The sequence below is a fragment of the Thalassophryne amazonica genome, chromosome 2 (assembly GCF_902500255.1).
Source record: "Thalassophryne amazonica chromosome 2, fThaAma1.1, whole genome shotgun sequence".
Classification (NCBI taxonomy): Eukaryota; Metazoa; Chordata; class Actinopteri; order Batrachoidiformes; family Batrachoididae; genus Thalassophryne; species Thalassophryne amazonica.
The window spans coordinates 103,760,922-103,776,251 of record NC_047104.1 but is presented as its reverse complement, the minus strand read 5'-3'; the positions used below and the strand labels follow the sequence as shown (position 1 = coordinate 103,776,251).

The following is a 15,330-nucleotide window of genomic DNA, read 5'->3' as shown; positions in this document are numbered from 1 at the left end:
GAAATGGCAAGAGAGGTGGACATAGCAGTTTTTCGGCACATTACACTGTTACAGGAGATTTTGTAATGAAAGATGTGCAGCGGAATTTGCGCGTCAGGACGGAACTGCGTAATGGCGCAGAACAAAAAGCACCTCTGTGTTGGAAGTCTCACAGGACATGCCCAGCTCTTCCACCATTCGGAAGATTCAGATGGCTTTGGGTGGCTTTTCAGTCGAGTGAGTATCCGAGAAATTGTCGAAGATCTGGGCATGCCACAAAATGTCCTGTGAGACCAACACGGAGGTGCTTTCGTTCTGCGCCATTAGCAGCTCCGTGGCGAATTCCTCCGCTCCTGTTTTCATGACAAAATCTCCTTTAACAGTGGAATGTGCCAGAAAAGTTCTGATGTCCACCTTTTCTGCCATTTCTCTGGTAGTCAGATGACGTCCCGGATCAACACAGCATTCAGTTTGGAAATGATCTGGTCATTTCAGACTGTCAATCACCGCTCAGAGCGCGGCGCCGTCTTTAAACCGGCTGTAACACTCCTTAATCTTTGTGATACCCATAAAATCGTCCATGAAAGCCATCTGAATTTTCTGAATGGTGTCCACCTGGCTATCTCTCACAATTTCTGGAAAAATTTGATTCAGCGCTGCTCCAGCCATTCAGACATTTTCCTCACAATGAAAATCTGACGAGGGGGGAGGACCAGTGCTCACTCAAAGCCTGCTCACAAGCGAATGACGCAACCGACAGGCGTGAAAAAACTCACGCATGCGCACAAAGGTTCAAGCTTGGCTGATGCAATCACACGTGATTCAAATCCATATGGTTTTTGCAAAAAATAAAAAGGTCGGATAGTTTTCTAACAGACCTCGTAAACACTTCTGAGAAGTCTTTTTCTTCAAAAAAAGCTGTTTAATTTTAAAATAGGCTATTTGTGCAAATAAAACACAATGGCAACCAAATATAAGTGATCATGGAACTAAATCATTAAATGTGATGCTACTAAACACAGATGTAACACTTTAAGATATAATTTGAGCCATATTCATTTTTAAAAGTAAGATTCTTTTTTTTTTTGTGGAGTGAACCTATTTTATACTATCATACATGGACAGACACTCACAAATTTACACAAAACATGGTTACACTGGAGACAGACATTAGCCAGGCTGCCAGTCGCTTCACATGCAGCCTCAAACCTGCCCAGTGCACACTGGAGGTCACTGCCTGATGAAGCCAACAGAATCACATCATCACAAAAAGCACAAATGCAACTCTAAGGTCACCAAACTGGACACCCTCTAATCCCTGACTCCCTAAATCAAATCAAATATGTCAGACATATATTTAAAATAACAATGCACCACTGCAATCAAACATTACAGCACACTTAACAATGAAAAAGTGAGGTTAATATAATTAGGTGGAATTAAATCATAACAAAAATAGGGCCACATCAGTGAAAATCATTTGGAGTGTGCAGAAGCAGTTATACTATATGAATATTTTATTACCACCATGTGATACATGTATGCAGGCATGCATGTAGTATGTAATTTGGTAACCATCCTCAGCCATAGCCCTGAGGACTGGCACAGACTGTGTGCATACCGCTACAGCAGAAAAAAGAAAAAAAACTTGTTTAACATCTGCAGGTCACCTAAGTTAAGCAACCACAGAGTGACATTGCTCATGATGAATTGATGTGATTAGGCAACAAACTTGTTATTACAGGTGTTTCAAAAGTCAACCCAAGCACACTTTTATGTCAAAAGCAACAACAGCCCTGGAAAAATTCTTTAAGTGTAATATTACAACAGTTAAATGAATTAAAGTTTAAATACCAATCAAGTGGTAAAGAACCAAGGAGTTCTGTGGTGTGCGACATTAAAGAAAATCAAACAGAGAACGATCGCTTAACATGGTTTTTCCTCCTAGTTTCTGCTGGCACTGGATATACAATTTTGAGGCAAAGAAACATAGATCATGTTCTGCTAGCGAGGTATTTTGGTAATGGATTATGCACCAGAACTCCAGAGGGAGCAGCTCTTTTATCACAGACGTCATTAATGCAGCAGTGAGGCTCAGTCAGGAAAAAAACAACACACAAGAGCTTTAGAGGCATGTACGGCTTCTCCTTTAAATCCACACACACGCTCTGAGAATAGGGGCTGTGTGTGAGAACCACAAGATCATAGACGTTTCATTTGTAATTAGATTATTCGAACTATTGTTAAACCATTAAAACAAGTACATTTTTTACTAAATTCATACACCTTGGCTGTTGGTATATAGGCATAATGACATCACACGTGGAAGTCCGACCTGCTACAAAATAAAGTTCCAAATGGCAGTACTGAGTTTGTCCAAAATAGAAAATGACCAAAATAAAGTGTTAAACATTGTTTAGAACAGCTGGCAGGAATGATTTTCCAACTTTCCCGGGAAGGTAAAATATCACGTAGGGCAGGTCAAAGTTAGAGACAGACTTGCACGCTATATGTGTTGCATATGTGTGATTGCAGGGCAGCATGGAGGATTAGTGGTTAGCACTGTTGCCTCACAGCGAGAAGGACGTGGGTTCAATTCCCGTGGCCTTTCTGTGTGGAGTTTGCATGTTCTCCCCGTGTGTGCGTGGGTTTCCTCCAGGTGATCCGGTTTCCTCCCACATCCAAAGACATGCGGGTTAGGTGGACTGGAGTCTTTAAATTGTCTGCAGGTGTGTGTGTGGGTGTGTCTGTGTTTGTTTGTCTGTTTGTGGCCCTATGACTGCTGGGATAGGCTCCAGCCCCCCGCGACCCTTAAATGGACTAAGCGGTAGAAGATGGATGGATGGATGTGTGATTGCTACATGAACTGCGTCACACGCCACAGCTTATCTGCTGTTGTGCTGCTCAGCTTTTTACTTCATTCAGATAGATCAACTTTCCTCCTGATGATGATGTCATGCAACATATCACACATGTTTTCATAACCAGCTAACATACATGCTAACACCACAACAGCTGGACCACTGTAAAGTGTCAAAAACAGAGTTTCATTTTTAAAAAATTATGACAGCGCAAAGTGCAATAAAGGCAACACACAATTCTGCTAAATGTAAAGATGACCAACAAAAAAACTGATCCTTCAGCCAATTGCTTCACCAAAGGCTTCATTAATCAGGTCAGTACAAACTGCTGACATCTCGTGGTTAGATGATATACTACACCCTATAACATTAGAAGCTGAAGTCAAACAGCACTAAGAAGATGTAACAACAAGCAATATTAAAGTTGTCGATGATATACAGATAAACAGAACATCTCTAAAACAAATAACATTATTTAATAATCTGCTCTCTATTGATTTCTATCTATGCAAGTACTCCACACTGAATGTGTATTCAGTGTATATTCAGTATACCATATGTTTATGTATGTGTGAGCATGCATGTTGCGCACTCGCACATACACAAACACATGGTACTCATGAATATTAGGCTACTTCTTTTTGACCTGTACGTTATAGTATTACAAAGTACCATTTTTTAAGGAACTTTAATTAAAAAAAAAAATCACGCTTTGCCCATGTAGTTCTGTTATATTGATGGCACAGTTTTAATTCACTTCTCAGTCTTCTTTAATTGATAAAGCAAAAATACTGAAAAACAATCAGCACATAATATGAGGCAAAATCTTGTTACTTGCCAAGAAGTCAGGTTAGATTAGTTCTGGGAGCATGTGCTGGTGCCACGTGTTGTTGCATGCGTCACACTACTGAACCGCCTTGAGTCCTGGATGGCAACCACCCAGGCAAACAAGTGCTTCATCCCAGCATCATCAACTGAATAGGTACTTGTACATTTAAAGTAGATATGGACACCATACAAACAGTTAGCTTCCTTGTTACAAGTTAGATTCTTTTTGGGAATGGAACAGGTAAATTTCCAATGGCACCCGTCCCATAGACGAATTCCCAAGTTAGTGTGGAGGCCCAAACAATTACATTTTCTCTCAGATGTCTCCCTCAATGGCTTGTGAAATGTGTCTTTTCTTTTAACACTATGTTTCCGTAATTCAGAAGTGTAAATTGAAATGCTCGTCAAAATCAATATACCATATAAATGCACTGCTTTATATTAGTGTAACCATTAACCAGTTGACTGCCATCTGAGACATAATTGGATGTGTACAAGTCTCTGTGCACTTTATTAATGAAAACTCTATGAAAATACAGTGCTTAGGGAGTCAACATGCCATCATAAGTTAAATAGTGACACTAAAGCCACAGATCACAGAGGGGTGAGTCGCACACACAGGAAGTGCATTCTTTCCCCTCACACTGCCCCCACTGATGTTTGTTTAAACTGGGCTCTGATACATGGAGAGATTACGTCGCCACTGAAAACACCACCCTCGCCTCAAAATGTAATGTCACTATTCTCTGATAGGATGAAAGATGGGGACATGTAGCCCACAGAGACCCATTAGTACAACTGTACTATACTGGTGAAACAACTCTGTTATCAGAACAGTCTGTGCTATCTAACAGCATGCTTGTTGTCTGATTTATTAAGTCCAGCTAATAACAGACACGTGCAAGTTCTCCAAAAGTGAACTTTGAAAACCATTAGAGGACCAATTAGCTTCCACTGAATTTTGATTCGCTAACTTTTTTTTTAATAATATTTAATGATCAAAAACATTTGTAAACCATAAAAGCACAAATTTGTTCCTGCTGGAGCTTATACAGTACTCCAGTGAGTAAAACTGACACATTGCACAAAGGCAACAAGCATCATCTCAATGAATTTTTTTCCATTATTTTCAATCATTTATCATACCCGCTTACTCCAATCAAAGGTCATGGATGACTGGAGCCAATCCCAGCAATCATAGGGCATGATGCGGAGTACACCGTGTACAGGACACCAGTCTATCGCAGGGCCACAAACACAAGCACGCACACCTATGGTCAATTTAGAGTCATCAGTTGACCTAACCAGCATGTCTTTGGAAGTGGGAGGAAGCCAGTGTACCTAGAGGGAACCCACGTGAACGCAGAAATAACCAGGTGGGAAGTAGGGCTGCAGCTATCGATTATTTTAATAATCGAGTATTCTATCGATTATTCTGGCAATTAATCGAGTAATCGGATAAAAAGTACTTTTGCATTTTTAAACAACTACTGTTGTTTAAACATGTAGTAACAATAGTCCAGGGCTGTCCATAAGCAATGGCACAATGTCACTGAGCCAAAGTGTTGGCATTTTGCTGAAATGGCAATGGGATGTGGCTTTCTATTTTGTTTTTTCCAATTTGTAAAATTTAACCATTTTAAGTTTTTTTTATAAAGGTTGATTGACTGGGCCCCTGCGTGATTTTCTTTTATCCCTCTTTCTCTGTAATTCAGCAGATGCATTTCAGCTGGAGGTTGAACATGCAGCCTCGCAGTCAGGTTTTTTAATTATTATTTTATTTAAGTTACCGTGTTTGTGAAGTGTTGTGTGTTACCCAAAAACGCAAAAATTAAAAAGTCAAACTCTCAGTGTGAGTCTGAGGGAAACACAGAAGAAAGAGAGGACTTCTGCTGTTTGTCAATGTAGCCGGGGACAGAGCTGTGACTCACCCGATCTGAGAGCCCCTCACACTGGGCAGAGAGAGACAGCAGCCGGCCACCGGGTCAACAGTCCCTCCCCACGTAGAGCAGACCATGTGTTTTTTTTTTAAAATAGACAAACACACTGCTTTGTTTTAAATGTACAGTAAGTCTATTTCAGATGATCAGCGTGGACCAGCTTTCTCTTAAAAGGCTTTATTTTACTCTATGTGTCATGTTGGAAAGTGGCAGCTATTGTTGCTAATTTGATTAGCTGTTATGCTCGTCTTCTTCTGTTTTTTTTTCTGCGGACGTTGCAGCGCCACACACAGGCCTGGCATAGGTACTACAACGTTAAACGAACCTTCGAGGCACAGAATTTGCCTCAAACATTTTTTGTAATCGAATTATTCGAGTTACTCGACTAATCGTTTCAGCCCTAGTGGGAAGCAATCCCACAACCTTTTGTGGTGTGAGGCAGCAATAAGGACCTTAGTGATTTTCCAAGCTGATGGGGATTTGAACAAGGCAGCCTTTGGTCAACAACGCCATCACTTTAACCACTTAACCAGAACTGCTCCATAAACAGACAAGGAAGGTGGTGGGTGTGACACTACATAGATTAAGAAGCAATCAAGTCCCATATAGGCCCTGAGGCCCATCAGTTATTCTGGATTCCATAATGTGAAGCAGGTGAGACTCTACGACTTCTCCATCTAAGACCAGTCAGTACCCATTTATAGTTCGGTGGACTGGGACAAGGACACAAACAGGTAGATACAGGTACAATATAGAATGTCATCCAGAAGAAAAAACACATCATTTTCCTCATTACGTTTTTACAAGATACAAATACCAATGAGTCAGAAAAATGAGGTCTTGACCTCTACCTGAGTTTATCAGCCACAAAGATGACTCTACGCTCCAACAGCAGGGAGGCAAAGATACGTGTAACCTGCCGAACACTGAGACAACTGAACAGACTGTCAAAGTCTACGTGCTCGAGTCTGGAGTCAGTGGGTCGCTGCAGCTTGATGACCTGAAAGGACCAAAAGAAAAAAGGCTCTGACTACATCTAATTCATTAAGCGCACATTTTCTGCAATGAACTCTGAAAAAAAAAATGCAACCACAACTGTTTTAAAAGGCTGTTTTCAAAGGTCAAGCATGAAGTATTCTGTTGAGCAGTTCTGACCTCATTTCCCGCTCCAGGCAGAAAAGTTTTCACTTTGATGGTTTTCCCCGGTGCAGGAAAGGGCGACTCCATGAGACTCCTCATAAAGGGGTAGACCAGGGCTGCAGAGATGCCTCTCCGTCTCTCCACCTCATCCAGGATCTAAACATGGGACAAAACAGCAACATTTTACTCCACACACAACCATTGTCAAAGAAAATATGGAAAGGTCAACAGCGCTACTGCTTTAACTGCTAAACTGACTGAAGAGAGGAAAAATGCAGAGTCATCCAAGTTACTAATTTGTGACATTTTGCTGAAATAAACATGCCAGCATTTAAAAATGACTTGTTTGGTGCTTCAACACGAGCAAATGTCTGGAACTGGTGCTGCTTTTCTGTTTTGACAGTTAGAAGATGATTTTTTTTTTCTCAAGACTGTGCTGTGTGACTGGAACATTCCATCCAGTGTGACTGTCTGCCTGCTGTCTGGAAAGCTGTTTGACGAATCAGTCATTTTCAAGATCATGTGATATCACCTATCTCTTTATATGTTGTTCTTTTATTGGCCTTTCTCTCAACGCTGCAACCCTCCCACCTTTACTGAATTTAAAAAGACCTCTAGATCATCAGCTGTGAACCTCTGCAGACACCAGTTTTAAAGGTAATTTTCAAATAAACCTGATTTTTTTTAAACTGTAGGTGAACTGCACACTACATTATACCAGAAAGCAGTTTGTGATGATCGCTTCACAGTAAAATGATTGTAAAAATCAGATTTTTGTTTTTTTTTATTAACTGCAAGAGTTCATTGAAAACAAGACATTTACCTGGTGAAAAGTTATAACATGTTGTACTTGGCCCATTTGGTATAATACCTGTAAATAATCCATTTTATTGCCAGTTTTGGTGAAAGAACATCCTTCTCTTTTGAGCTTTTCCTCATGTCAGGTTCCAGAGAAAATATAATTAGCAGTCATGCTCACTTCAAGCAAATAAATATGAATAAATGTCTTTATCAAACAGCAAAGAGTGCTTTTCGGCACAAAGAACTGGGCACTAAAAACGCATAGGAACACATGTTCGTGTTTGTTCCTGTACATTGTTATGGTGCAAACGAACAGATGTTCATTTCCACAGCAGAGTAACAACGTAAACAGTAAAAAAAAAAAAAGAATGCCGTTGTGAGTTCAACTTAAAACTGAACTTACCGTAAGTTTATGGTGGACTGCTCTGTCACTTTTGGAAATGTTCCATATAGAAAAGTAATCTACAATAGGTCAGTGCTGGGCTCAAAATTCAAAGTGATAATTCGTTAATTATTCAACGAGGAAGGGGAAACGTTCCAAACAGCTGAATGCGCTCTGGAAAGAGACTCCAATAAAACAGTCTGTCCTCTGATCACAAAGCGGGGTCTCAGTGGGTCCATAGCTGGGAAGATCCACAAAAACAGCCCTGTGCCCATCCAGAGGGAGAAACCACTGGCTCGCCGGCCTGAGCCTTCCACCATTGGAAGGGCGACTGCTCCCCCAGCAAGCTCAGCCCTGCTTTTCACCCAAAGTTACACTGTGGTGTCAAATCTGTCCCAAGATACCTATCTTCAGGAAGAGATATCGAATAACAGGAATCACCAGAATAAGATCAAGAAAGAAAGAAAGAAAGAAAGAAAGAAAGAAAGAAAGAAAGAAAGAATAAAGCAATCTTTGTTCTGAAGAAACGGTAGCATGTTTTTTTTTTACTGGAAAACCACACTTTTGATTGAAGATGGATTTTTTCTTTAATATTTCATAGAAACCTTATTTGGACTGATTGGAAAGTACAAGGACAGCTCTTTCAAGAAGAAGAAAATTAATGGTGAGTTTATTTTATAAATGTATGAAAAAGGCGTTTAAATTACATTTACACTATGTTGTATGCTCACCTCACGTAATAATCTGTTTAGTGGATTAAAGAAGCAGTTCACGCTTGTAACAAAAACATTAATTAGCTCTTAGCTTCCGATGGCTAAAGCAACATTTTTGTTGTAAATATATAAATGATACACCGGGTTTTCAAATGTCTCATTGTGTGGTATGTTCATCTCATAAATGATTGTCTGAAAGAAGCCGTTTACTCGCATTTTGTGTCCTTATAGTGACATTAATTAGCTCATTAGCTGTGCTCCTGGACACCGTGTGTGCCTTATAGATGAATAACATGGGAATTAAATCCATTTTGTTTCTTCTTGCATGAAGTGATACATGCAACTTATACTCTGATGCAACTTATATACGTTTATTTTTCTCTTAAAGAGGAATTTCCCAGTGCCACTTATACTCTGCAAAATACAGTACTAAACTACAGGTTATGTGCATTATGCTAACTTATTGCTTGCAGCTGTCAAAGTTGCCAGCCGACATAGGGTAGGGGTAGACAAAGCCCATGATGCAATCACAAAATGCTCTGTGGGCTAGACCATCTCAATTCAGAAGCATTGGTTGGACTATCCGGGTGGGACTCAAGAGTAGAGCCAGTGCTTCTTTGCATTGAAAGGAGCCAGTTGAGGTGGTTTGGGCATCTGGCAAGGATGCCACATGGTTGTCTCCCTAGGGAGGTCTTTCGGGCACATCCAACTGGGAGGAGGTCGCACGAAGACCCAGGACATGCTAGAGGGATCATATTTCCCAGATGGCTTCAGAATGACAGGATCCTCTGGAAAGAGTTACAGGACTTGGCCAAAGATAGGGACGTGTGGAATGAGGTGCTTGGTCTACTGTCATCACGACCCAGACTCAGATAAGGAGCAGAAAATGAATGAAAGAATGAACTTCTTTGGAGGACAATGTGTTTCTCCGGATAAAACTGGAGTTGCATCAGAAAGGGCATCCGGTGTAAAACTTGTGCCAAATCCCAATACGGCTTTGTGCCAGCTCCGTTGTGGCAACCCTGAAAAACATGGAAGTAGCTGCAAGGCCAACAACAATTTATATAGTCTTTGTGATTTGCTGCAATTTCGAAGGGGTTTACACATTATCAAACAATTAAGGCAAAAGATAAGAAAAGTCAACACAGGAAATCTGCGACACAGAATGTACTTTTGTCTGAGAGGGCTGAGCCCAGTCACAATGAATTAATCATTAATTATATAATGCTGAAAAAGTCAAACATTATGATCACTCTACTTTGTGTTACCACCACTGAGACAAAAGCAAAGGAAACAATTATTCTGGGAAATCAGAAAGCTTAAAAGAAGTTCTATTTCATTCTTCCTGACCGCCAGAGGGTGGTGCTTTAGCACCTTGATAACTACATGTGCGCAGCACAGAGGTCGAGAATATATACCAACAAAGTCACGCCATTGGATGTGACCTGGGTGACGTCACTGGTTGTCTTTATATACCAGACACACCCAGCGCTCGCTTCTTTTCTACATTCTTGCATTCTTAGAGGTTGAGAACGCATTTAGCTGCGATTGTCGCTCTCGCTTGTAGCCTCGCAACCCACCTTCGGTTGGAGCTATGTGCACTGCACACGTCCTCCAGAGGCTGCGAGACACGGCTTCACCGTTTTTTTGTGTTCTTTGACTGACGCCTGTCATGAGTGCACCTTCCTAAACGCTGGGTGCGCGCCTTTGCCGCTGCCCTGCTGGGTATTTTCCTCTGTGCACATTAGCTGTGTTGTTTCGATGAAAGCTGGCTATTTGTTTAGTTGTGTCACTAACCCTGTTAACTACGTGGTAGTGTGTGTATCAGAACCAGTATAGTGTACTGAGTTGGGCTTGCCATGAGTGTTTTCCACTCCTTGAAGTACTTCGTCTGCACTGTCGCCATTTGCTAAGTTTAACAGCTCCACTAGCTGCTAGTGTTGTCGTCGTTGCTCTAAGTGACTTAGCACTTGGGCTGTGAGTTTTTCGGCTGTGTGCATCGTGTTATTACTGTGGCTGTGAGTGTTTCACGCTCCGGGCCTTGTATTAGCTTTTACACTGTGAGTGTTTCATGCTCCGTGTCTCGTCCCGAGTCTGCGGCTGGAGTGCTTCATGCGCCGTGCCTCGTGTCGAGTCTGCGGCTGTGAGTGCTTCAAGCTCCGTGCCTTGTGTCAAGTCGACGGCTGTGAGTCCTTTATGCTCCGTGCCTTGTGTCAAGTCGACGGCTGTGAGTGCTTCATGCTCCGTGCCTCGTGTTTTTATTTACACTGCGTGTGATTCACGCTTTGTCTTTCCATTTGTAACCATCAGGGCTTGCATCAGCCATCTGCACGCAGTCCACAATGTTGACAGGGCCTTTGTTGCATGGCTGTAGTACCTGTTTGGCTCCCTTGAGCCCAGATGATGGACATATGTTTTGCCCCTCGTGTCTTGGGATCGGACACCTGAGGAAAGCCCTGACTGGCGATGCCTGCCTTAATTGTGCCAGCATGCCACTGGCAGAGAGATCTGCTAGACTTGCGGCATTGGAAAGTGGAATATCTAGTGCGACTTTGGCCTCCAGCCCCAGGAAGGAACCAACGTGCCGTAAATGCCTGTATACAGGAGCCCCTTCTGCTAAGAAGGTTACTCATGACCATGCTTTGGCTGAAAAGGTTGAAACGTTGACTTATGAGTTTGCTCAGATTAAGTCCTTCTGAATCTACAGCCTAGGGATGCAGTGACAGTTCCTGTTGTCCCTAATGAGGCTGATCAGACCAATGTAGTTACTCAACAGGAGGAAGATGTCGCGTCTATTGCTGCGACTGATTCCTTGTACATGACAAGTGATATAAACTGTGTGGAGGATGAGGATGAGAGGGGTCTTTCTCCAAGCCATTCATTAGTGGGCTCTCACACCTCTGAGGCAGAGTCCCTGCCGCAAACCGGACCTGGACTATCCTTTGTCGAGCAAGCTGTTCAGTTGGCTTTATCCAGACTTGGGGTCAACAATCCCCCAGCGGAAACCACCGCTTCAAGTGCCTTTTTCAAAGTCACTCAGAAGCCTGAGTTCAACGTTCCAGTTTCACAACCATATATCGAGGAGCTCCACCAATGTTGGGCGGACCCCAAATCATTGACCCATCTATCGCAGGACTGCAGAGCCCTTAGTGTGAATGTGTGATTCAGCACAGTATGGTCTGAAACGTATGCCCGCCGTTGACAGCATTATTGTGAACCTGGTTGTGGCTCCAGCTGATGCTGCTCGGCCGGATGCCCGCTGCCCACAACCTCAGTGTAGGGTCACTGATGACCTCCTCACCAAAAGCTATGACATAGCTGCTCGCATCGGTCGCCTAGGCAACTCACTGTCCCATTTAGCCCTGGCCCTCTCAAAGTCTTTGAGTGAGGCAGAGGTTGATGATGTTATGCAAAGTCTTAGTGATACCTCACTCCAAACCTTTGCTTATATGTCCAGAGAGCTCGGCAGACTGATGTCAACCCTTACCATCACTAGACGTCAGGTGTGGCTTGCGCAGTCCCCCCTGTCTGAATCCTGCAGAGGCACACTCCGTTTGCTGCCGGTTCTTCCAGGCCAAGTATCTGGACCTGCGGCCCAACAAACTTTGGAGCGTGCTGTTGAGGCTAGTAAATCTCGGCAAGAGTTTGTTGACCTACACCAGTCTTCCAGACCTCAGCCAGTCAGACGTGCTACAGCTTTTCACTCTACATCTAGGCTTCCGCCGACTCCCAGGGCTGCACTTGCTTTTGCAGTTGAGGGCCAGCTCTCCCAGCGGCCTGCCTTTCGGGAGCCTATGGAAAGACCCCCGAGAACTGAATGGTTTCACAGAGCTTCCAGTAATTGTGCCCAGAGGTCCTCAGGGATGCGAGGCAGAGGTGGTCGGGTCTGACTGCCAACGTTTGGCCCCCAGCCATTTTTCACGAAATCAACTCAGCCACTGGGAGGCTCAAGTTCAAGACCCATGGGTCATTTCAACCTTGTTCGAAGGTTACAGAATTCAGTTCAGATGTCGTCCTCCAAAGTTCAATGGGGTGAGGATGACTGTTGTTTCCGACTCGGTGCAGTCTGCCACCCTACAACGGGAGATTTTGAAACTCCTGGAGAAGGGGGCCATAGAGCCAGTTCACAGTTCAGACCAGCTCAGGGGGTTCTATTCAATTTACTTCCTTGTTCCAAAGAAGGATGGCGGCTTTCGTCCTATCCTCGATCTCCGACGTCTGAATCGTTATATCAAAGTGCTGCAGTTTCACATGCTCCGCACAGTAGACGTCCTTCAAACTATCACACCAGGAGACTGGTTCACAAGTGTCGACTTAAAAGATGCCTACTTCCATGTGCCAGTGGTGCCTCGTCACAGGCAGTTTCTCTGCTTTGCTTTCGAAGGTCAGACATACCAGTTCAGGGTGCTTCCTTTCGGCCTCTCTCTCGCCCCTTGTACATTTACCAGATGTATGGCTGCGGCACTAGCCCCACTGCAAGCTCTTGGATTAAGAATCCTACCCTACTTAGACGATTGGCTTGTCTGCACAACGACACAGCTCTTCTACTGAACCATGTCTCTCATTTAGGACTCACAGTGAACTTTGCAAAGAGTTCTCTTGTTCCCAGTCAACAAATGACCTTCATCGGCATTGCCATCAACTCCCTGACTATGACTGCTTCGCCATCCCCGCAGAGAGTGGTTGATGTAATTCGTCTCGTCTCACATATTCAACGGGCTGTGATGCTGCCTTTTGGTTTGCTGCTCCGGTTGATGGGCAAATTGACTGCAATGTCGCTAGTGGTACCTTTGGGACTTCTGTTCTTACGTCCCCTACAGATTTGGATCAACAACCTAGGTCTCAACTCAAAGTTGCATCAGCACAGGCTTGTACGACTCTCCAACCAGTGCCTTCTGCACCTCAGACCCTGGGGGAATGTGGACTTCATCTGCAAGGGTGTCCCTCTAGGCTCCGTCCCTTCTCGCCGAGAGGTGGTTGTTACAAATGCATCACTCAAAGATTGGGGGGCCGTGTGGAATCACAGGATGGTGAGGGGTGTCTGGAGTCCTCAGGAGAGACTCCAACACATAAACGTCCTGGAGCTTCGCGCTGTGCGACTGGCTCTCAAGTATTTCCTCCCGGCCCTGAGAGGAAGACATGTTCTTGTCCGGTCGGACAACACATCAACAGTCTATCACATAAACCATCAGGGGGGCACCAGGTCCAATCACTCATTGGCAGAAACTCAGAGGCTTCTCTTATGGGCGTTGCCTCGCCTTCAAAGTGTCAGAGCAGTTCATCTGCCCGGCGTACAGAACAGCGCTGCGGATTTACTCTCCAGACAGAAACCACCACTGGGAGAGTGGAGACTGAACCTGATTGTGGTCCAAATGATCTGGCAGAAGTATGGTGTAACGGAAGTGGACCTTTTCGCTTCAAGCACCTCAACACATTGCCCACGGTGGTACTCCCTCTTGGAACCAGACAGCCCGCTGGGGCAGGATGCATTGGCTCACCTGTGGCCGGATTGCCTCCTTTATGCCTTCCCTCCTCTCCCATTGCTGATGTTGACACTGCACAGGATAGATCAGTGCAGCCACAGGGTACTGCTGGTTGCTCCATTCTGGCCGGGGAGGATTTGGTTTCCCATGATTTACAAACTCCTCGAGGGGGAACCTTGGGCTCTCCCGGAGAGGAAGGATATGTTATCACAGCTACAGGGGAGGATTTGGCACCCTCACCCAGAACGCCTTCAACTGTATGTGTGGCCGTTGAGGGGCCGGACCCCTTGTTAAATTCTTGTGACCAGGCTGTTGTTCAGACTATCCTTAATTCATGTGCTGCTTCTACCAGGGCTTTGTATGACAACAGATGGAAGCTGTTTGCGCGGTGGTGTGAGAACCAAAAGTTAGACCCGGAGCGTTGCCCTGTGCCTATTCTCCTCAAATATTTACAAGAACTGCTGGAGAAAGGACTTTCTGTTGCTACCTTGAAGGTTTATGTTGCTGCAATCTCTGCCTGGCACGTCTACGTTGGCACGTCTACGTTGATGGCCGGTCAGTGGGTTCACACCTCTTAGTGTGTCGTTTTTTGAAAGGTGCTCTACGTTTGCGGCCTCCAAGGCTTGCACATGTACCTTCATGGGACCTTCCTCTAGTCCTGGAGGGTTTAAGCTTATCCCCTTTCGAACCAGTTGAAAGTGCTGATCTTAAATGGGTGTCAGTGAAGACTGCCTTTCTACTTGCACTGTCTTTGGCTAAGCGGGTGGGAGAGCTCCATGCCCTATCAGTCACTGGGGACTGTTTGCGATGGAATTCTGATGGATCTGGGGTTACGCTGTGGCCTAATCTGTCCTTTTTACCCAAGAGAATTTCAACCTTTCATGTTAACCAGCCAGTTTCCTTGGCTGTGTATGTCCCACATTCTGATCCAGGATTATCTGTTTCAGGTTCCCTGTGTCCTGTCCGAATGTTGAAGCAGTACATTAGTGCGACTGCCGGGATCCGGAAAACGGATGCCCTGTTTGTGTGTTACGGGGATCACAAAAGAGGCTGTGCTGTCTCAAAGCAGCGACTCTCGCATTGGGTCGTGGATGCCATTTTACAAGTATACACCACCAGAGGGGTGTCCACCTCCTGGGCTGCACTGAGAGGTGTCCCTTTGAGTGATATTTGTGCTGCTCCTACGTGGGCTTCGTCCTGTAC

General features: G+C 44.2%; 1 protein-coding gene across 7 annotated transcripts in view; it reads right to left on the bottom strand.

Annotated features, from left to right (window-relative positions):
* Positions 1-15,330, bottom strand: part of dennd2b (DENN domain containing 2B) — a 189,901-nt gene that overhangs the window by 39,093 nt on the left and 135,478 nt on the right. For all 7 annotated transcript variants that reach the window (XM_034191010.1, XM_034191028.1, XM_034191034.1 and 4 more), the window contains 2 exons: positions 6,764-6,904; positions 6,460-6,608 (listed from right to left, as the gene is read on the bottom strand). In XM_034191010.1, coding sequence (XP_034046901.1) covers positions 6,460-6,608; positions 6,764-6,904 — 290 coding nt within the window. The remainder of the gene's footprint in view (positions 1-6,459; positions 6,609-6,763; positions 6,905-15,330) is intronic.